Below are 21844 nucleotides of genomic sequence, written 5' to 3'. Positions count from 1 at the left end.
ATTTCTCCAAGGACTACAATTGCAATATATTTAACACTAAATGAAGTCTATGTTTCTTAGCATTGCACCAAAATATGCTTTCCAGTTTTTTAAATGGTATTTTATGTTCTGTGCAAATGAAGATTCTGTAAGTCATATGAGAATTTGCTATCCTGAGGACAATTTTAATTTATAACAAAATACATAGGCCAATCAAAGTTTCTCAAGGAGATCCTTATGAGCAGAATCCCAAGCGGAGTTACAGTCTTCTAATAACTGCTTAGGATTGCACTGTTATATTGCGATGGTAAATATTTGCGGCTGTTATTTATGTAATAGTTGCTTCACAATTTGTAAACGTTACTCTCTCTGTTCCTTCACATTTGCTCCAGACACAATAGAGAGAGATATGGTGAACCACTGGAGTAACTCTGCATAGGTCTTCTCTTTTATATTAATGATTTTCCACTTGTGGCATACTTACACTGTAACCTTCTTCCTCAGGCACTTCCAAGGATCAAATAAGAATTCATCTAGAGGTAGTTAGTAATGACTACATCTTATTTTTAATTCTAAGAGGTAACAAATGACTTTCCCTCATGTTAGAACATTTTAGCTTACAAAAACTTCATGTTAGAGATAGAACATTCAATATCAGTGAATACATACTTTTAATGAAATTTTGGATTTTGCTAACATTGGGTATACTTTAAAAAGTATGTATGTATCAATGAATATAATTGACAGACCAATAGCTAATGTTGCTTTGCTAGATCAGATCAAGGTCTATCCAGTTCAACATATGACACTTCTAATAACCAGGCTCTCTTAATCGTATAGTATAGCTACTAAACCAAGCCTTTCTTCCTTCTATTGGCTGAGGCTCCTCCCCTGCTAATCCTCTAGAGAAGGAGAGGAAAAGCAAGAGCTTTCTTTGCCCATTTCCTTTGATCGCAGGCTGAAATACAAAGCACCTTCAAGGGCAACAAAGTTTTATTCAAGGAATGAGCTTTTGCCTTGCTACAGAGACAGCGTGTGTGTGTTTTATTGCCTCATTATGCCAGGGCTCTCCTGTGTACAAGTGGGTTTGCATCCCCCTTTTCACTGTATTCATGCCTTCATGATCCAGTCTTTCTCAGTAGGAAAGCAATGTGAACTATTTAAATGAGAGACAACAACAAGCCAGTGTGGTGGATTAGGCTGAGAGTGTGTGTCCAGACCAAATTCACCCAGCACATTTCCTTAGATTTTTCTTTCATGTTTCACATTTTATTTCCCTTGATTGATTGGGTATTTTGAACAGACTTCCCAGATAGTAGGTTGATACTGACCACTATACACAGTTGTTTCTCTATTCTTGCACCGCCTTGTAGGAGTTGTAGTTATTTCTCTGGGGAATGGTACAGTTTTGTAGACAAACACATAGCCCCTCAGTCTATGATGCCTTCATATGTTCTTGACCAGCACACAAAGCAACGTATGTACAAAAGCTCACAATGCCCAGCCATTTCATGTTTTCCCCTGAATCTTAGGCTCAGAGCATTGCCATGAAATTTCTGCAATGAATGTCAATAAATCAAAAGTAGGTTTGCAAATTACAGATATACACCTGAACAACATACTCAAGATTGCTACAGCACAGACATTGTCTCCAGATTTTGATGCAGTAATTCAGAACAAGAAGTGACAGTTATCAGACTGTTAAATAAATAAAATATTGAAAAAGTACTAATCTTTTAAGCATGTTTTAAGGTTTTTTTTAAACCCTTTAATTGTACTTGTCTATGTCATATCTCCACTACCTGGCATTATATTTTATGACACACATGGCCCAGCCGGACAAGGTTTCATTTTTTTCTGATCTGGACCTCATAACAAATGAGTTTGACATCCCCACCCTACAACATATCAAAAGTTTAACCTACTTCATTGCACTGAATGTAGCTATTCTTAGCATGGATGAAATCCAGAGAGTCCGTCACCATTGTGAACTTTAGACTATTTGGTTTTTGACGATATTTTGTCTAAACAAGAAATAAAAAACAATAAAGGTTGCTGTTACCAATTGTATTAAAGGAAGATTTCAGGTGGGTGATAGCAAATGTTCAAAGCACATCTTCACTATAATAAGTAGCATAAATATATCATACAATGGAGTAGGTTTAAAAAACTTATCAAGAATCATTAAGACAAATTCACTTTGAGTATGTGTTAAAACTGAGGAAACAGCTTGTCAACAGAAATACAGCTATAGCTTGGTTGTTACTTCTTGTTTGTTCAATTTGGATTCAAAATCCCCCAGAGTTTTTTTTTCTTTTTTTAAAGTAAGAAGGATAAAACTAACCTAAAAGGGCTCTTTTAAAGTGTTTGTCTTTACCGTTCAATTTACCAGTATGACTCAAATATATTCTGGTAGTGATATATTGAATAAAATTATTTTTGTTTGGCTAAATGGGAATTAGTACTAAAAATGTCTCATCCTACTATTTATGGACCTCCAAACTAAAGTTAGGACTTTTCTCCCTGTTAATAACTTATGTATATAAAGATAATTCACTTTTCAGTTCAGTGTCAGCCTCAAGTATGCAATTTTCAGAACTATCTGTTTAGCATTCTGTTGCTGAATTCACTGCCTTTATTTATTGCTACATGTTTTTGTTGTTCAAAGTCTCCTGATCAGGATAGAAAATATGCATCAGGGTGTCACAGGTGGACTCCTATCTTATGTACTGCTCTTTGGTAACGTACACCTGTTGTATAAACAGGCTCCCACATCAAAAGAAAATGCTAAGCTACATCCATAAGTGTCATGTAACAAGGAGCCTTGATGGTAAACAATTCCTACAGACGTACCACCCCATGAAAGATTTATCAGTACCTCACTGATGAGTTCTCCAGCCTTCTTCACATTTTCTATCTGAGGGGATCTCAGAGCCACCCAGCCAATTCCCTTCATGAAGTTCAGGTCTGATTTGTAGCGATACTATCAAATAAAAACAAAAATCTGTAGACTTTATCAGATTTTTTTACCGTGATATGAATCCCTGACTTGTATTAACATTTCTGTTTTTCTGTTTTTCATGCATGCATCATCTTGTTCAGTCAAACTGTTTGCATTCATCTTCTCAGAATTAAATAATGTATCATACACAAAATACAAATGGAACCTCACAACTGAATTAACATAATTCAGAGTAGAAAGTAATAACCTGTTGGCAGTACCAGTTCCTTTCAAAGCAATTTTTAAAAAAGGATTACATCAGAAACACAAACTATGTTGCTCAGTACAGACATTCTGATTAACTTTGGGGAGATAGCAATGTTTTATTAAAATCTGACATCTAATAGCAGGTTAAAAGAGAAATGGGACAATGAATTAATCCAGTAAAATATGATTCAAATGAGAAATGAAGTATTTGAGAGAGGCACCATGTTGAAGCAAACAATATGTAAGGGGGGGAAGCATTATGCAGAAATAAACCCAGTTCTGCCACTGAATTTACTGTCTACAGAGAGTGGGTCTCTGATTAGTGTAACTTTATCATGCACATATTTTTATATGTATGTTTGTCACATTTACATGTTACAGATTTAGGATCACATTTTTAAAATCCTAGGTGTAAACTCTACATTAAGTAATATGTGAAGCAGACCTTAGTTAGGAGGCCAACTAAAATATCTGCCATATGTATTCTGTTTATGACCTAGAACAGAAATTTGGATGCACTCCCTAGCTAAACTTTCACCAGTGTCCTTTTTAAGTGTACTGTCTGGTAGTTAACATCCAAGTGTAAAAGTCCATGTTTCTATCAAAGCAGAGAAGAAAGTTAAGGTGCCCTTTTAACACAATAGCTAAGCTCCATATTAATGGATGGCTTTTTACATTGGGATCCCCCAGTTTGCGCAACACATTGCCTTTTTCTCACCTCAGAAAAAGAACAAAGGCAATTGGTACATTTGCTACACAAAGAGGAAAATCCAACGGGGATTCTTCAGTTATCTCGTTGGCTTTCATTGAAGAGATGAAGCGTGCAGAGCTCTTTTAAGTTGTCTTTTGTTGCAATGTAGAGTTGAGTTTGGAATGTTATCTCATGGGTACAGTAAAGTAAGGCAAGCAGGATGCAGGCATGCAAGAGCTTTGATTTGGGCCCCATCTCCTATCAGCAGCATTTTTACGTACATTTGTTCACCAAGACAAATTTCAGCCATTAGTTCTAAATTTAACAATATCCTATAGGTTGACCTCTCAGTAGTATTCTGTGCTCCATAAGCAACCAGGTCCCAGGAGATAGGCAAGTATGTGGAGAGTTTGGCAGGCACATTTTAAAAGTAACTCTTATTACTGTGATCTGGTACAGCACTTGCCTTGATTTGCTGTTAAGTCATTTTCAGTATTAAGGAGGGGATGTGGTAGGTAGGGGTCTTTCTTTACCTCACTTTGCAGCAGGTGAACTCTCTTTGCCCACTGCATCTTCAAATCCTCAGGGAGCACAGTATATTCATGCAATCTCTTCCTGTATTCCTGATCGCTCACTAAGTTTTGAGCCTTCCTGGCATGAACTAGGTTCACCATATCCAAAGGCAGGTTGTACTGAGAACTGATTTTTCTAGATCCTTTCTTGTATTCCTGCTCACTCTGTAACTTAGCAGCATATAAGCAGTGTAGCAACTTGGTATCATCCCTAATGCTTCTGGCACCAATATGCTTTCCTCGCTCCCTTACAAAGGTATGCTTGTACTGAAGCTGGAAAAGAAAAGAAAATTGTAATTTTTTGGGGGACATTTTAAGAGAGATTTTATTGAAACTTTCATAAGCAAGTACAATATAAAATTGAATGACGATAAGTAATGGTAAGCAAAACAAAAACAATGAGAAGATTTCAATCCTGAGATTAGGCTGTCACGTTACGAGGTTGAATATAGGCCTAAACAGAACATTGCAATAAACACAATACTACCAAAAATATTACTAATAATAATAATACAGCGCTCCACTACCTAAGGTACTTTGCAAATCTAAACTAAATAACTAAATAGATAAATTAATTAGAACCAGTTACAATAAACTCAAATACAATACACGCACACACATATAGATACATACATAAGATTCAAGGCTTCATTTATGAAAACAATCAATGCGAGGTTATTAATGAAAGATATTCATCTTGTGGTAACATTGATGTGTGAAGGCAGGAACCAAAATTCCTTTTTTAAAAAGGTTTCCATTTACGAAACATAGAAGGAGAAGACTTAGACCCATAATGGGATTGAAAACTAACTAATTTATCTAAAATAAAATATTCCCAAAGTTTAGAAGCCCAAGTTTAGATAGAGGAAGCCTCAGGTTTTTTCCAAGTTAAAGCTATAGCATATTTGGTGGCAGTGAATAATAGGGAAATAAATTCTTTTGTGACTTAGAAATTAGGAAATCCCCCCAAATATTTAAAAGGATAACTTAGGGTCAGATGGTATTACAATGCCTGTTAACAATAAAACCTTTGACTGAATTAAAGACCAGAAAGGCCTAATCAATGGACATAGCCACCAGCGGTGAGGGTACGTGCCACGATTGCCACACCCCTTCCAACAGAGGGGGGAACTAGATGGGAAAAGATGAGACCAAACGTACCGGTGTTAGCTACCACCTAGCTAACATTTTATATTCCTGTAACTTAATATTCATTGATCTCGATATAAGAGAAGGGGATTGCCAAATGCTGAGCCAATGTGTGTCATTGAAACGACAAGATAATTCTGATTGCCATGCATTCCTACAAGATGAATTAGTATAATAGTCCCTATTAAGAAGCAAATTATAAACTTCTGAGATCAGACCTTTGATCTGATTGTCCTCAGTACACAAATGTTCAAAGTCCAAAAACTTTGCTCTCAACACTGGCTTAAAGGAATAATGGGCTAAGAAGCTTTGCATTTGTAAGTATTCCATCCACAGCAAATAATAATAAAAAAGTCTTGATCTGCTGACAGAAGACAATGATAGACTGTGACAGATGAATCTTCCCAGAGAAGGAGTTTCAAAGTAAAAGTGCCACAACCAAGAAGGCACTTTCTCTGCTACCACCCATCTAGCCTCAGATGGCAGGGCACCCAAAGCAGAGCTTCCGACCAGAATGGTAGGTAGGTTCATAATAGAGTAGGTGGTCCCATTATCTCATGACATGCAAAGGAATTGGTAAAGGGCTGACAAATCAATTTTTCTACCAAATTCTAAGTTTAGTGAATAGTTTGCTGAATTCTGAATTTTCTGAATAATCCAGCAAACAAAGCTGAACAGGTTGTTTTTAAGGCTGAAATGAACTTTGTTATAGGACGGCATGGTGTGATGGTTAGAGTGTTGGACTGGAATCAGAGACATCCAGGTTCAAATTCCCATTGTGCCATGAAGTTTGCTATATATCTTGGGCCAGTCATTGTCTCTCAATTAGCCTACTTCACAGGGTTGTTGTGAGGATAAAATAGAGGAGGGTAGAGTGATGTTCATCACCCTGAGCTTCTTGGAGGACAGACAGTATAAAAATGTACTAAATAAATAAAAATGAATGAATGGGGAACTCACTGCATCAATGTCTGGTAATATTGAACTGAGGATTTAATAGTTGATTTGTCATAAAATTCATTAATGTAAAATGAGCAGAAAGACTACCATGCGGGCATATCTATTTTCCAAAGACTTTCATGGACATTTTGTGTTTCTTTTATTACTGCCACTAGTTTTAGTGACAATATGTGAAGAAGCAAATAAATGTGTAGGTGAATAAGTATATGCCCAGATTATGGTTTTCAGGCTCAGTCTAACAACCAGTGGGAGGCTGATGTGAGGGGGGGTGGCTGGGTAAAGGTTTTAGGGAGCAGTGTTGCAAGTGCAATGATGTCACTTCAGGGTACAACCTACTAGTGGCATAATAGGTAGCTCTAGGAATCACTGGAAACTTTACGGTTTTACCATAGAGTTTTTGGCAATTCTTAGAGCTACTGTTGTCCCTTCCAGCTTGTAACTGGAAGTGATATCATCATGTTCATGTTATCAGCATTTTTTTAATTTAAATTTTTTGTTTATCCCTTGTTGCCACTCCAAGTGGCAGTAGGCAACAGGAACATGGGATGGAGGATTCCCCACTCTAACTGGGAGCTTGGCAGCCCCTTGAATGCTCTGGATATTCTGTAATTTCATATCCAGAAACACTTTTTACTGACATAACATTCCTAGTTTTCTCCTGCACTTTCAATTGCAAGATCTTCAGCATGGCTTGACTTCTGATTAACATTGACTCTTTTTTTTAATTCACACAAAGAATCTCATTCATAAGTAATACGTTTTTTTCTGTCTCACATCCTTGTCTCACATGATTATGGAGCTGCTTTAATTCAGTAAAATCTGCTTTAGACAATGTATTACATGAAGTTAACAAAAATTAGGCAAGATGGAAGGATGCATAATTCAACTCACATCACTAGCAATTTCTCTTGAGGCTTTGGCAGTCTGGAAAGGAATTGCTTCCATTGTCAGCTTATAGCCTTGAGCACGGAGATTATGCCAAGATTCCTTGTATTTTGCCTACAGTGGAAATGGCAACTTTAGATTCATTGGTTAAATTTTAAAGCACAAGTTAATTAACAAAGAACTCTTCATTTGTTTGTTGTATAGAATTAGTAAATCAGCACCTCACATCCAAAGGTTTTTTTAATCACTTATAGGAAGACCATGACGTGGCAAACTCTGTGAGAAACGGGGGGGGACCCTAACAATTCAAACACAATCAAAACAGTACAATAACTGAAACATTCCTAATGTGATCTTGTACTGGTAGACTAAGGAAAGAAACTTAAGGAACTCAGCTCAGCAGTAAGTTCCATTTTATTTAGTTTCCCTCTTCCCAGGAAAGTATTACTACGTTATATTCAAAATGTGGATGGTTAAAGTGTACCAGTTTGGTTAAGTTGTAACAACTCTGTAAGCAATCATGTGCCAAGCTAGGATACCCGCGCTCGGGCCTTTTCTACCGCGGCCCCATACCTTTGGAATCAGCTCCCAGAGGATGTGCGGGCCCTGCAGAGCCTTGATCAGTTCCTCAGGGCCTGCAAGACCACCCTCTTCAAGCTGGCGTTCATGAATTGCTGAATTATAGTTGCAACAAGGAAAACGCCAAAACGATCTGGTTCAGGGACCCTGTTATTATTATGCCAACTGACAGGGATAGCGTCAAACAACAATGTTAATGTTAGATTTAGTAATGTTTTAATTAAGTATTGACGGGTTTTTAAATAATGTAATTTAATGTTTTTTAACTATTGTATTGTTTGCTTATGGATGTTGTTAGCCGCCCTGAGCCTGCTTCGGCGGGGGAGGGCGGGATACAAATAAAATAAAATTTTACTTACTTACTTACTTACTTACTACACAGCTGTCTCAACACTTCACCCCAAGTAAAGCCATGTATTCACATTCTTACACCTTCAAATAAGCCTGTTCATGTCTCAAAGTAAGTTCTATGTAAGTACAGAATTTTTTTAATATATATATATAGGACCTTTTTTGAGCAGGAACACACAGGAACGCAGCTTGCTTGGAGTCAGCTGGCTTGGAGTCAGAAGGTGTGGCATAATATGCATATGAGTCGCTGCTGGGCTTTTTTTTAAAAAAAAGTCCCAAGTGAAACAATGGTGATATCAGAGGGTGTGGCCTAATATGCAAATGAGTTCCTACTGGGCTTTTTCTACAAAAAAGCCCTGTATATATTATTTTTTATCGCATTTCACAGAAATGTGTCAGGTTTTAAAAACAATGTCAATGATTGTAAGAATGTTGGGGTTGAACAAAACATTAGAGAAAATACTGTTAGGATTTAGCTGCTCATCAACAGCTTAAGGAATCTGGGTTGAAAACTCTGAAATGCCTTTAGCAGTTAGTGCTACATAGATGGCAACAACAAGCTGCACTGATTTTGGGGGACTATGGAGGCTGTTCAACAATCTCTCAGTGTTACCCCATAGCCTCTAAGTAAGTAAAAGAAAACTATTGACATGTCCCTTACTTGCAAGTTTGCTAGTGCCCCTTCCCTATCTGTGTATATGTACCTATCCCTGCATACAACAGTCAGGTTCTGACCAACCAAATACAAACACTTACATCACTGAAATTGATTGCATTTATTTTTGCCCTGGTAAATTCAGGCAGACCCAAAGTTGGGGTGTAGTGATGCAAACTGTCCTCTCCCGCTGCCTTGTACAGGCGCTAGAATTAAAAAGAGCAACTGATAAATGCAAAAAAAAATCATAAATTACAATGCATAGATGCTGAGTATGTAAAAATTAAATCACTAGAAGCAAAAAACATGCTAGTACAAGTATTGTTAATATTAAACTCTAGCATGACATCTTTACTGGATTCTGAATTAGAAACAACAAATTAGCTGTGCAAATGAGCGATGATATGGAAACAGGTGAAGGTCTCTCTCCCTTAGCTTCTTAGAGCCTTATTTGATGACATCTCTAGGAACACTCTATATAGTTATGACAACATGTCACACACATGATTAAAAAGGAAGTTCCTGGTTTTGGGCATGTCAGTTCCCAGATGTTGCCTTGATTTTATAATGCCATTGGCACTGAGAATTTGCAAAGCCACCTATATAGGTTGGGGGTGGCAGATCAGAAACTAGATTCTAGGCCTCAGGTGGGTTAAATAGGTTTCTGAGCAAATTATTCGCATTCGCATTAAGCACCACTAAGAATGTCCTCATAGAATGCTCCTTCTTTGCACATCTTTGCATAATGGTTGCTTTCAAGTGCCAAAAAAAAAAGAATACCAGTTGCATGAATTCATATCAAATAGCTCCTCTGGTTTTTGTTTTTGCTGTTGGTTTTGTTTTAAAGGAGCAATCTGATTGACAAAATGATACTAAATGTTTGTCCGGGAATAATAAAATATGATCTAACCATGCTAAAGGATAAATCGATGATGGCTTTTTCCCCCTTTTGATGTATTTTATTTCTCAGAGAGAGTTTCTCTCTTCCCTCCCCAGCTCATTGCATTTTAAACAGCATATTTTCTGATCCATGTTAGCAGAGCCTACCTCATTAGCAATCATATTGCTGAATTTTGCATGAAGGAGGCCAGGAGAGTCTGTCACCGATGTATACTTGAAGGAATTCGGCTGCTGACGGTATTTACTCTGAATTCACATACAGACCAAAACAAAGAATGCAAGAGCTAAGCTTTATTATAAAATCCCATTATATTTCTTGTCCTATTGGTGATCTGTTGAACACTCTGAAATGGGCCCTGCCAAAATATTGATATTGACCTCTGTGTCTGTTTAATCCCTTGGTCCCACATATTCACTGGATCTGTCCCTCTTTAGTGAAAACAGCAGAGACTCCATAGACACAAGAGTCATTTGGTAGCAATGGCATTGATCCTCAGTGTGTATGATGACTAGCCAAAGTGGGGTATTAGTGGAAGGAGTAACACATTTATCTTTTCAATTACCTTTCGGTTCTCCTGAACTAAAAGATGGATAATCAATCAAGAAATGAAACGTCAGTTACATTCATTTATAGATCTGCAACAGAATGGAAAAGCTAGGGCCTGTTCTTGTATGTAGAATTTTAAAACAGCCCTTCCCTTCCATTCCATTCTACTATTGCTCCTATTAACTTGGCTTTACATTCTTATGAAACCTGGTCCCTGGCTCCTTTAAATCTTGGTGGTTAAAGATAGGCTATACGCACCATTCTTAATGATGTCATTTCTGTGGTATCTGAATGGAAGGTGACAAGAGAACATTCTTTTCATTTTTAAAAATGTTGCCAACCACAGAATATTATGGGAAATTTGCATTTTTTTAAACAAGTGGGCAAACTGGAATTCTTTTGTCTATCATATCTGGCTGTTATCAGCATCCAGCAAATATGTGCAGCCTTTGCAAGAGACTCTATGTGACAAAGTCTCAGGCTGCATCTGCTCCTTGTGCTCCCAACCTCTATAAGGAAGGCTTAAACTGCCCATACCCCAAAACTCAGGCCTGTGCACACCTGCTGAGATAAAAAGGAGCTCTATTTATGGAACTCTCTTTCTTGGCCCTCTGGGGAGATGACTCTTACATCAGAGGAAGATGGTACAATAGCAGAAACCAGGAGAAAATGCAAGGATCTTGATCAAGGGTGCAGTGTAGCTCAGATAAAACCAGTGCAGATTTTGCAGTTCAGTTCAATTTGGAATTATGCACTACGTAACAGTGGAGGATGTAAAGCCAGAGAGTGTGGTGTGGAGTGTGAACTTTTTGTGTCCAAGTGTATATGTAAATATGCATGTTGGTTTATTTATGTGTCTTCCCAATTCTTGTTTAATGTGTTGGGTGGTATATCTTCTTATTATAAGAAGAAAGATATTCAAGTGAAGAGTGTTGTACCCTGGAGAAAACCTAGATAAATGTGAAGTACAGTAATAAAAAAGAAGGGATGCAAATAAGGAACACTTCTGTCTACTGGCCACTTACATAGAGCCATTTGAGTCTGGAAAAAAGTCATCCTGAGTCTAATAACAGAACATAGGCTTTCTTTCATCCAGAGAGGAATGTTTTCTTCTGTGTAAGAGCCACTGGGGTCCTGATTACAGAAGTTTGTGAAAATAGTTAGCAAGGTCTGCAAAACCTTGAACTCCATTCAGTTCATCTCAGTTATGAATTGAGTGATCAAATAAAGAGGGAAGGTGAGAAAGGAAGCCCACCCTTAATCCAGGGTGTTCCTTTGCCAGCCCAGTTTTACAGAGACATCTGGCAAATCCTTGTTTGTAATGCAGAAATCAAAACCCTCTTTTGTTACCTCACTGATGAGTTCAGAAGCTTTCTTCTTTGCTTCAATCTCTAAGGCCCCTGGTGTAATGCAGCCAACTCCTCTCATAAAGTTCAAGTCAGACCTGTATAAATTCTGTGAGAAAGCAATCAAAAGTAATTTATAGCAGAAAATATGAGAGGCAGTATAATTCTCTTAATGCATTTGTTAGAAGTAACATCTGCTATGAAAGTCTTCATAACATCCAACCATATTGGAATGGTTCTCACGTGTTATGTACTTTTGTTTCCATTAATATAAATTTTATTTATTTACTTCATCTATGTGCCATGTGTGTGCACATACACACAAATTGATACTTGTTCACCATTTAAAATGGCAAGGATTTCCAGGAGCAAGTATAGTATCCATTTAATTCCTTTTTTATGAGAAGGCATTGAGATGTATTTGGAATATCTGCTTGATGTACAAATACACTAGTATAGTATAAATACATGGTTTATTTATGTGTCTGCCCAGTTCTTGTTTAATTTGTTGGCTCGTATATCTACTTATTATAACAAGAAGGGTGTTCAAGTGAAGAGTGTCAGCAATTCTCTTAGCCCCTATTAGATCCTAAGAAAGACTTCTACCCCCATAGTGCTTTTATTTATTTATTTAGTTCTATTTATATCCCAGCCTCCCTGCTGGAGCAGGCTCAGGACAATGAACAAGGCCAATAGGCAAAATTACATACATTAAAACCAGTTAAAATCACAATTACAACATTAAAACTATTTAAAAAGTCAATGCAATAACACTGCTATATGTGATGGCAGTGTAACAATCCTCTTCAGGGACTTCCTGGGTTTTAGTGCCTCGAGTTAGGAGGTGGTCAGAGGAGCTTGGCTCCAATGACCCCCCCCCCATTGGGTGGTAGGAGGGGTGCTACAGCCATAGCATCCCAAAGGGGGCCTTGGGGAAGCCCCCTGCTAGCAAGGAACTCGACAGGATCCAGAGAAACAATGGTGGTTATTCCCTATTTTTCCTGTCTGCTCTGGTGCTCCCACTGCCAAGATTGCCATGATGGCAGCAAGAGGTGATTGCCCGACTGCTTTTCTCTTTCAATAAGCTTCTGATGCATCATTCTTCTACCTTAATCACTGGAATTCTACCTTGAAAGTAAGTCAGCTTTCTAACAATACCGGTTAATGGATCTTTTAAAATAACAACAATTGGAACTGTTCCAAAAGAAAGGTGAAGAGGAGGGAAATCCCCCCCCCTTTTTTTTTTCTCCGCAAGGAAGGCTTCAGAAAGCAAAGAACAAATTGGAAACTTTCAACAATTTAAACTGGACTGAGCAAAGATATTTGAATGGATTTGGTTTATAAATAAATAAGCGTCAATAAGATCACCTTCTGGTTACAATATGGTCTGAACAAAAACGGGATATGCTTACAAGAGAAATGTATGCGATGCTTAATTACGACTGAAATGGTTATAATTGAAATGCAGAAGGAGAATTTGAAGCTGAAGGAAACAGGTTAACTGGGTCTTTGAACTATTCTCTAACTTTGATTAACAGACTGAGGTTTTTTATGGAGGAAATGGCAGCTCAAATCAAATCAGGTGATATTATCATTAGTATACCCTCCTTAAATCAGGAACTTGGTCATTTAGCAGAGTTGGTGCAACAGGCGGGGACTTTTATTTTGAAATACAGAAAAAACGAAAATCTACATGAGCAGAGTAATAAAAAGTCCCCAGTGATGTCTGTCAAGCTGAGAAAAAAAGCTGAAGATTTGTTGGGAAAGGTCTGGAAGAAAAGCAAAATGGAGACATATAACTGCGTAGTTATAAAGTTGAAAAGGAAATCAACATCAACTATAGCCTGCACAGAAGGATATGACGAAGCGGTGATCATACCACTTTCAGCAAAACGAATGGAGATATCAAGAGGAGAAAAAGCAAATTTCAGCAAGATGATCAAATTTTGGAAAGCGTTCAAAAAGAAAAATTTTTAAACTGTTTTTGGGTTGTTGTTTTGTTCTGCCTTTTTTTACATTTAGTTGGTTAATATTGAATCAATGAAAGGGGCTAATAAGTGATTCCGTAATGGCAAACGAGGCTTTAAGAATTCGGATACCTTTCTTCAGTTTGTTATAATTATCTATGGAAGTGAAATAGAATAATGTAATTAAGAGTGGGCTAAGGAGATTGCATGGGTTTTTATTTACTTAAAAATAATCAAGTATGGGAGATGAGGTAACTATTGCATATTAACTTGTGTTTTTCAGATTATTATGAAAATAGGATTTACAGTCTCCAAAATTTTTAAAGAATTCTAAATGTTTAAAATAGATAAAAAGTCAATCTGGGTAAATTTGTAATAAGACAGGCTACACAAATATTTTGTAATCTTAAATCTGCTCTTGATATTTCTGACAAGAGAAACTGTCTATAACGAAACAGATAAACTACTGTGTTTTCTGTTTTTGCTTTCTCTCTCTGCTAAAAATAAATAAATTAACATTAAGGATTAAGGAACTATATTACCTTTTATGCTTATGTTAACTGCTAAGATTGTTAAACCAACTAGTTAGCTTTTATTTTAAATTATGTTAAATTTAACCAGTCAGCTCTGTTTCAGGGTTGGTTCTTCTGCTTTTCTCATTTGTATGTACTGAAGATGAAAAGTTTAGATTTACATTATAAACTACAAAATAGCTAAAAGTGTATAACAAAATAAGAAGACTGCAGAATTAAAGGGTTATAATGGGCAAAACTTTAAGGCTTTTAGGTAGAAAGAATCTGGTATTTTGTCTTGAGGTAGAAATGTAACAGGTATATATGCTGTTTCTCTTTGTATTTTTGTTTATGTTTTTCTATCCTGTATCCCCTTTCTTTTTTTGCTTCTGTAACCTCGCATTTCCTATCCTTTTTACATTCAAACTTAATAAAAAATTTTAAAATGAAAACAATCCTCTTCAGATAATCTTCAGATGTAATTTGAATCTAAAGGCCAGGCTCTATAGTGATCAGTTCGATTTTATCCAGACAAGGTATCAGCTTAGTTTGTCCAGGCAGAGGTAACAGATTTAGCCATCAAAGGCTTGGTGGAAGAGATCCATCTTACAGGGCCTGCAGAACTGTAGGATCCCACAGTGCCCTAAACTCTTCAGGGACCTCATTCTACTAGCATGGGACTGCAACCAAGAAGGCCCTTGCTCGAGTTGCAGCCAGTCTAGCTTCTCTGAGGCTGGGGATTGAGAGGAGGTTTTGAAATCCAGATCGTAGTACTGGGGACATGTGGGAAAATGCGGTCCCATAGGTACACAGGTCCCTGGCCATATAGGGCTTTAAAGGTAAGAACCAGCACCTTAAAACAAATCCAGTAAGCAATCAGTAACCAGTGTAGAGCAGGCTAAATGTGCTCCCGCAAAGAGAAACCCAATAACAGCCTGGCTGCAGCATTCTGCACCAGCTGAAGCTTCCAGATTTGAGACAAGGGCAGTCCCATGTAGAGAGCATTACAGTAGTCTAGTCTTGAGGTGATCATAGCATGGATCACTGTCGCTAAGTTGTCATGGTCGAGGAAGGGAGCCAACTGCCTAACTAGTTGCAGATGATAAAAGGCCAGTTTGGCAGAGGCTGCTACCGGGGCCTCCATTGTTAGAGATGGATCCAGGAGCATTCCCAAACTCCCAAATCTTGGGTATCTGCACTAATTGTGCCCCGTTGAATGCAGGGAGTGGGATCTCCATCCCCAGACCACCACAACTCAGGTACAGGACCTCTTTCTTGGCCAGATTCAGTTTCTCTTGACTCAGCCTGAGCAAACCAGCCACAGCTTCTAATGCCAGGTTCAGGTTTTTTGGGTCTTAGCCAGACCAGCTGCCCAACAACATGGCTGGGTGTCATCTGCATATTGGTGACATCCCAGCCCATACCTCCAGGCAATCTGGGCAAGGAGTTGCATGTAGATGTTAAATAACATCAGGGAGAGAACAGCCCCTTGTGGCACTCCACATAATATTGGGTACCTCTGGGACAGCTGCTCCCCTATCACCACTCTTTGTCCCTGACCATGGAGAAAAGAGGAAAGGGACTGTAAGGCAGACCCTTGTATCCCAGCAACGATTAGGTGGTAGATCAGTAACTGATGGTCAACCATGTTGAATGCAGCCGACAGGTCCAACAACAACCACACTGCTGACTCGCCCAGATCCAGATGCCTCTGGAGGTCATCTGTGAGGGTGACTAGTACAGAGTCTATCCTGTGGCCTGAGCAGAAGCCTGACTAGTATGGATCCAATATGGAAGTGTCCTCCAGGAAATTCTGCAATGGAATCACCACCGCTCTCTCAATTATCTTGCTCAAAAAAAGGCAAGTTTGACACAGGCCAATATGGCTGTGTCCAGTGATGGTTTTTTCAAGAGAGGTTGGACCACTGCCTCCTTAAGGACCTCAAGGAAAGTCCCTTCACATAGGAACCTGTTAACAATTTTCCTTGAGGGACCCCGTAGCTCCACCTGACTAGCTTTAACTAGCCACGATGGGCATGGATCTAAACTGCATGTGGTCGGACAAACAGTGGAAAGAACTCTGTCAACTTTCTCACACAATTCACAGCTCTGATGGCCTGCCTTTTTCTGGTTCTCTCTACCAAAACTGCAGACTGCCATTTCTTCATGCATATCCATGTATTTATTTATTTACTTCACTTATACCCTGCCTTTTCCCGAATGACACAGAGTGGCTTACATTGCTCTGTCCTCCATTTTATCCTCACAGCAATCCTGTGAGGTACATTAGTGTTAGAGGGTGTGACTGATGCAAAGTCACTGAGCAAAACTTTCATGACAAAGTAGGGATTTGAACATTTGAACGTAGTCTAATCATTACACCATATTGGCTCCCTACGTTCAGCTGTAGAACCTTCCCTAAGTGGGGTGGGTATTTCTCTTCTGCCGTAGTTGTGCAGCTGCACAGTAGCACTAATTTCCTGCTCTCACTTGCAAATTCAAGTTTGTGTTGTTTGTGATTTTCTAACTTTATCCTACACATTGGTTGTCATCTTTCAGTTTTTAAAAGCCTCTTGTGCACTGAGTGCATTCTTTCCTCCAACTGGATCAATCCAAAGCAATGCTTAAGTTCGGAAGTTTGCTGAAAGTCCATGTGATTCAATTGCTAGGCTTTTGGAGAATGCCAAAGTGCCCCCCCCCTCAAAAAAATCCTGAATTAAATGCACTAAAGGAAAAAATGTTTTCAAAATTTGAATTCTTTGTTTCTTGGGGAAGGGGGGGGGGAATCCCTGTTTTAGGCTTCCCATCCCAGTACCTATCTCTTTCTTGCATCTTAAGTAGATTTCATTCCATGCTAACAATTTCCCCTCCCCTTTATTTTCTTTGCATGCAGCACTGAAATCCTTTTTCTTATTACTGGAAATACTGCCGTTGGAGTCCTCTCTGATTCCCCCCTTTCAAGTCAATGCCAGCAGGCCACTTTTTGCTCCCTCCCCACCCCTGTTGTTGCTGAATTTAAAAGGGGGAGGGTAATTAAAATGGTGCAAGAGGCTTTGGTCCCATCTTGGGCTTTTATTTATAGTGCTGGAAGTGGTTGAATGGGTGGAACGGCTGAAGTGGGCAGGAAAATTGATGTCAAGGGGTGGCAAAAAACAAGAGGAAAAACTCCAGTGATTTCTTTCTGTTCTTTGATTCACATTGACTTAACTGGGGGGTGGGGAGAGAAATAGCCACAAAAGAATATGCAGAAAACTGGGGAGGGGGTGGTGGTGGTGAAAATTAAGCCAGTCTGGAAGCAAAGTCCTATTGTGCATGCACAGCTTTGCTGCAAATAATGTGAGCAGTCAAGCCTTTAAACTTGACTTTGGATTCCGTGCCTGTTGTATGTACCATTCTTTTTTCCCCAGTGTATTTATTCTGCAGCTATTAAAGAAATGCTGTGTTTCTTAAATTGGGCAGGAATGTCACTTGAGACATGTGGGGGTAGTGTCCAAAGTTTTTTTAAATTTACATAATTGCCCTGTTGCAGCTGCACAGTTAGCATCAGCAAACACTTTCCATTTAAATTCTCATGGTTCAGGTTTTGTGCATGCATTTTAGTGTCAGTTCACTGAATGAAAAGGAACAGAAAGAAATGCAGGCAAAAGGGGAAAAACTGATATTGAAACTGACTAGACTTTTTATAACTTCCCCATAGTTTAAATTTTAAAAAACAGACAACTTTATTAGTATCTTAACTGATCAAAACATCTCCCTGAATCACTTTCTTTGTACATAGATTCAGGGTGGTAGCCATGTTCATCAGAAGAAGCAGGACGAAGTTTGAGTCAAGTGGTATCTTAAAGGGTACCTTGAATAAAACGTTCTGGGTCTTAAAGGTGCCACTAGATGCCACTGGAATCAAATTTTGTTCTGTTTCTTTGTACAAGTTTGCCAGCTTAAAGGGGTCAAAGAATATCCATGGGGGTGGAGGCTAAAAATTCTGGAAGGTGAGGAACAATGAAGGTTCTCTTGGGGGATGCAGTTCCAGGTTCCCTCCAGCTAAAGGGGAGGGCTACTTTCCTAGCAGGTTGCTATCACGGAAGCAAGGAGGAGGAAAGTGGCTGAGAGAAGGAGGAGGCTGTTGCACTTTGCCTCTGCTTTGCAGGTGAGGGCAACATCACTTAGCCAGAAGCCTCGGAAAAGGAGGAGGAGGATATGGGGCAAGCACAGCAGTGGTAAGGAAGGAAAGGGAGGCAACTTGCCTTAGCCTAGGCACACTCCATGCATGCCCAGATTTTCCATGCAGTTTTTTCACTCTTGGTTTTGCCTTGCCAAGAATGAAGAAGAGGTGGCATCAGAACACTGCTGCAGCCACTTGCATTTTAATTTTTTAAGTCAGTGATCAGAGACTAGTGATACTAGACTCGAGCTGCTTGTAAAAAAAAATGAAAAATAAGGGGGTAATTGAGCTTCTACACCAATGAAGGGGGGAGGGGGACAGAAGTTTCAGAGTGGAATGTGGGTGGTGCAGTGGCTTGCGGGGAGTGGAAAAAGGGTGGGGGGGCTGAAAAATCCGAGGGAACCTGTATGCTTTTCAATTATCTTCAGCTTGGAAGTGAAGCAAGGGGAAAACTGACACAAAACCACTCTCAGAAAGCCTGGGCAAACAGTGACTGGAAAGTGAACTGAGCACTGAAGGGATGGCAAATCAATGTAGAATGAGAAAGAAAACCCAACAGACATGTACAGTGAAAGTGAGACAAAACTCCCATGCATAACAGGCCAAAATAAGCCTTACAGACTTGTAAAGTGAAAGCAAAGGAAAACTGATGGGCATGAAAGAACGTTTTTTGTCAAAAACCCTGACTCCCAGAAGGTGACCCTTTAACTATGGTGATAGACCCACCTTTCTTGTAAGTTACTTATCAAGTGAATACAAATCAGACAGCGAATGCATAACAACATGTAGTGGGGGAAGCAAATATACTGTATCTCTAAGAAGATGGCAGTTTCATTTTTTCCTCCAAAAACAATTTCAAATGGCTATAGTATATTGATTTATTGATGGGTAGACAGATTTTGATATATATTTACCCCCTTCCAATTAGAGAAGTTACAACTGTCCCAATGTTTGGGTCTTTAAATTTTGTAGTATATACCCTCCCTCCCTGTACGCTAAAGGTGGCATGGAGAATTCAGTTTACCTCACTCTGTAGTTTATATGCTTTCTTGGCACACTGCAGTCGAACATCTTCATCCAGGGATGTATAATCATGCAGCAATTGCCGGTACTGCTGATCACTGACCAAAGATTGGGCTTTTCTGGCATGTACAAAGTTCACCATGTCTAATGGAAGGTGGAACTGACTCTTCAGATCGTCAAAACCTTTCTTGTAATTTACCTATAAATCAACATAAATAATACTGTCATATTGAAGTTAACTGAAGCATGTAAACATGAGAAATTATTAGAAATTAGAATCTTACATATTTTCAACCACATTACATAGATCAAAGCCTTATTGGTTTAGCCTGAAATGGTGACTTAGTTGGTGAAGTTGCAGAATCCTTTACTGCCCGCTTTGGATGAAAAGTTCTTATTTTTTAATTATTAATATTATATTCACTGCTATGACTAATTCATGGGGCAATTTAAAAACATTCAGCCCTCCTCAGAATACCAATAGAGTCAGGAGGCAAGGAATATCTTGGAAATGTAAAGGAGAAGGGTTTATACCCAATTCTCCTCTCCTTCCCCTGTAGTCTAATACTAAGAATCTGGTGTCTAGAATCACTCACCAGCAGATGTTCTGAGGTAAGAACCCTCTTCCTACCTGTTTGCTGACTTTTCTTTCTTTGCTTTCTTGCTCCCTACCATTAGACAAAAAAACAAGCATTGGCACCTTCCCACTATCTCTTATCGGACAGGCATCGAGAAGGGAGAGGCTGGGCACACCTAGCACTTGGAAGGAGAGGGGTGTTTGGGGAAAGCCACCACAGCTGCCATTGAGCTGTTTGCATGAAAGGAATCTTTATTCTAGTTTTGTGCTAGTATTTAAAACAGAAAATGAAAATTAAGATATTGTCAGATAGTTTTGCTATATTCAAATAACAAAGACCCTTGGAGTACCTAAAGGTCTAGTGAATATGTTGTGGTGTAATTTTTCTTTGTGAGTAAGGTATTTTTTGTATTTAAATATGTGTGTGGGTGGGTTTGTGTAAGAAACAGAGAGAGAACCTGGACGTCATGGCGACTTCATGGCTGCCCCCTACTTGGGGCCTGGAGGATATTTAGAGAGGTGGCTGAATAAAGTCTATCCTGACTACTGGTATTCCAAGATCTCTCATCCAAGTACTTGCTAGAGTTCACCCTGCTTAGCTTCTAAGATCTGACAAGATTGGGCTTGCCTGGGCTATCCAAAGCATCTCTCAAAGTGGGTTCTGGCTCACCATGTGCCTTTAAGATGGCACAAAACCATTTGCTGTTTTAGGTCCAGCAGACTAATTTGGAATTGTCTGGTGCCTGTACTATGAGAGGATAGGTGGATTGCGGAATGACAATGGACAGTGTAGTACTATATGTTTGTAATAAATTTTGCTTCCAGCCAACTACAAATGAAGCATTATTGAAGAGCAAGAGGGCAATACTTCAATAATACAGAATATACCTATTGTGGAAAGGGCCCATGGTGCAGCATTATGTCAGCATCACCATTAGCATGGACAATGGTTAGCCCACATGATAATTTGCAAAAAGAAAAAAAAACATGGTTTCAAAGTGAAATTTAGAACTAACTGTGTTCAGCGTTATCAGGGCAGACACAGCTTAGTCCAACAATTAGCTCAGAAACAGGAAGAAAGAATTCAAACTTCTATAATTGCTGCTGGGAGTCTGGGGATTTTTTTTTTTTTTTTTTGCATCAAGGCAACATCTACAACATAGGACTTCTGAAAATCTGGGAACAACTGTATCATGATTTTTGGGTACCAATACAGAATAACTTTACACTTCCAAAATTGTAGTAGTTTACATGTACTGCTTTGTTCATCCAATACACAGTTAGATATGCTGTTTCTACTGGAAGGCAATGAACCTCTCATAGGTGTTAGGTTCACACTGAAGCTCCTTGCCAGTCCACAAAGAACCATTGAACTGGGTTGAATATGAACAGTCAAGTTACATTGTTCTACTGAGTATACTTCTGACTCCAAACGCAAAAGGTCCATCAATGCTTATTTTTCATGACAAACACTGCTTCTTAGAAACACATCTGTGCATGTTCACATCTCATTCCTTGTACTTACATCACTTTGTAGCACAGCTGCATGTACTGAGTGAGAAATGTTAATATCTTCTAAGCCACATGAGCCAATCATCCGTCCTTTTGTTTTCTCAAATGCTTCTTTGTACTTGTACTGAGGAAGAAAAAGAATAAGCCAAAGGCATAATGAGAGAAAGGAACATCTTGGCTATATTTTTATTACTTTTTGTTGTCTTCTCAGCAAGTGAGTTTTAAGCAGTTTATAGTTGGTTCTAATATTATAATGCTAAGAAATAGAT

The 21844-nt window shown here is 38.8% G+C and overlaps 1 protein-coding gene across 2 annotated transcripts in view; it reads right to left on the bottom strand.

Moving 5' to 3' along the window:
• The window catches only part of NRAP (nebulin related anchoring protein), an 84019-nt gene that overhangs the window by 8956 nt on the left and 53219 nt on the right, over positions 1 to 21844 (bottom strand). For both annotated transcript variants that reach the window (XM_060241610.1, XM_060241611.1), the window contains exons 29-37: positions 21589 to 21699; positions 19488 to 19685; positions 11827 to 11931; positions 10077 to 10175; positions 9131 to 9235; positions 7451 to 7558; positions 4412 to 4723; positions 2858 to 2962; positions 1905 to 2003 (exon numbers count right to left, since the gene is read on the bottom strand). In XM_060241610.1, coding sequence (XP_060097593.1) covers positions 1905 to 2003; positions 2858 to 2962; positions 4412 to 4723; positions 7451 to 7558; positions 9131 to 9235; positions 10077 to 10175; positions 11827 to 11931; positions 19488 to 19685; positions 21589 to 21699 — 1242 coding nt within the window. The remainder of the gene's footprint in view (positions 1 to 1904; positions 2004 to 2857; positions 2963 to 4411; positions 4724 to 7450; positions 7559 to 9130; positions 9236 to 10076; positions 10176 to 11826; positions 11932 to 19487; positions 19686 to 21588; positions 21700 to 21844) is intronic.

This window comes from Heteronotia binoei, chromosome 6 (genome assembly GCF_032191835.1).
Source record: "Heteronotia binoei isolate CCM8104 ecotype False Entrance Well chromosome 6, APGP_CSIRO_Hbin_v1, whole genome shotgun sequence".
NCBI lineage: Eukaryota > Metazoa > Chordata > Lepidosauria > Squamata > Gekkonidae > Heteronotia > Heteronotia binoei.
Note: the sequence above shows the minus strand (reverse complement) of the source record. Positions and strands in the feature narration are given on the sequence as shown.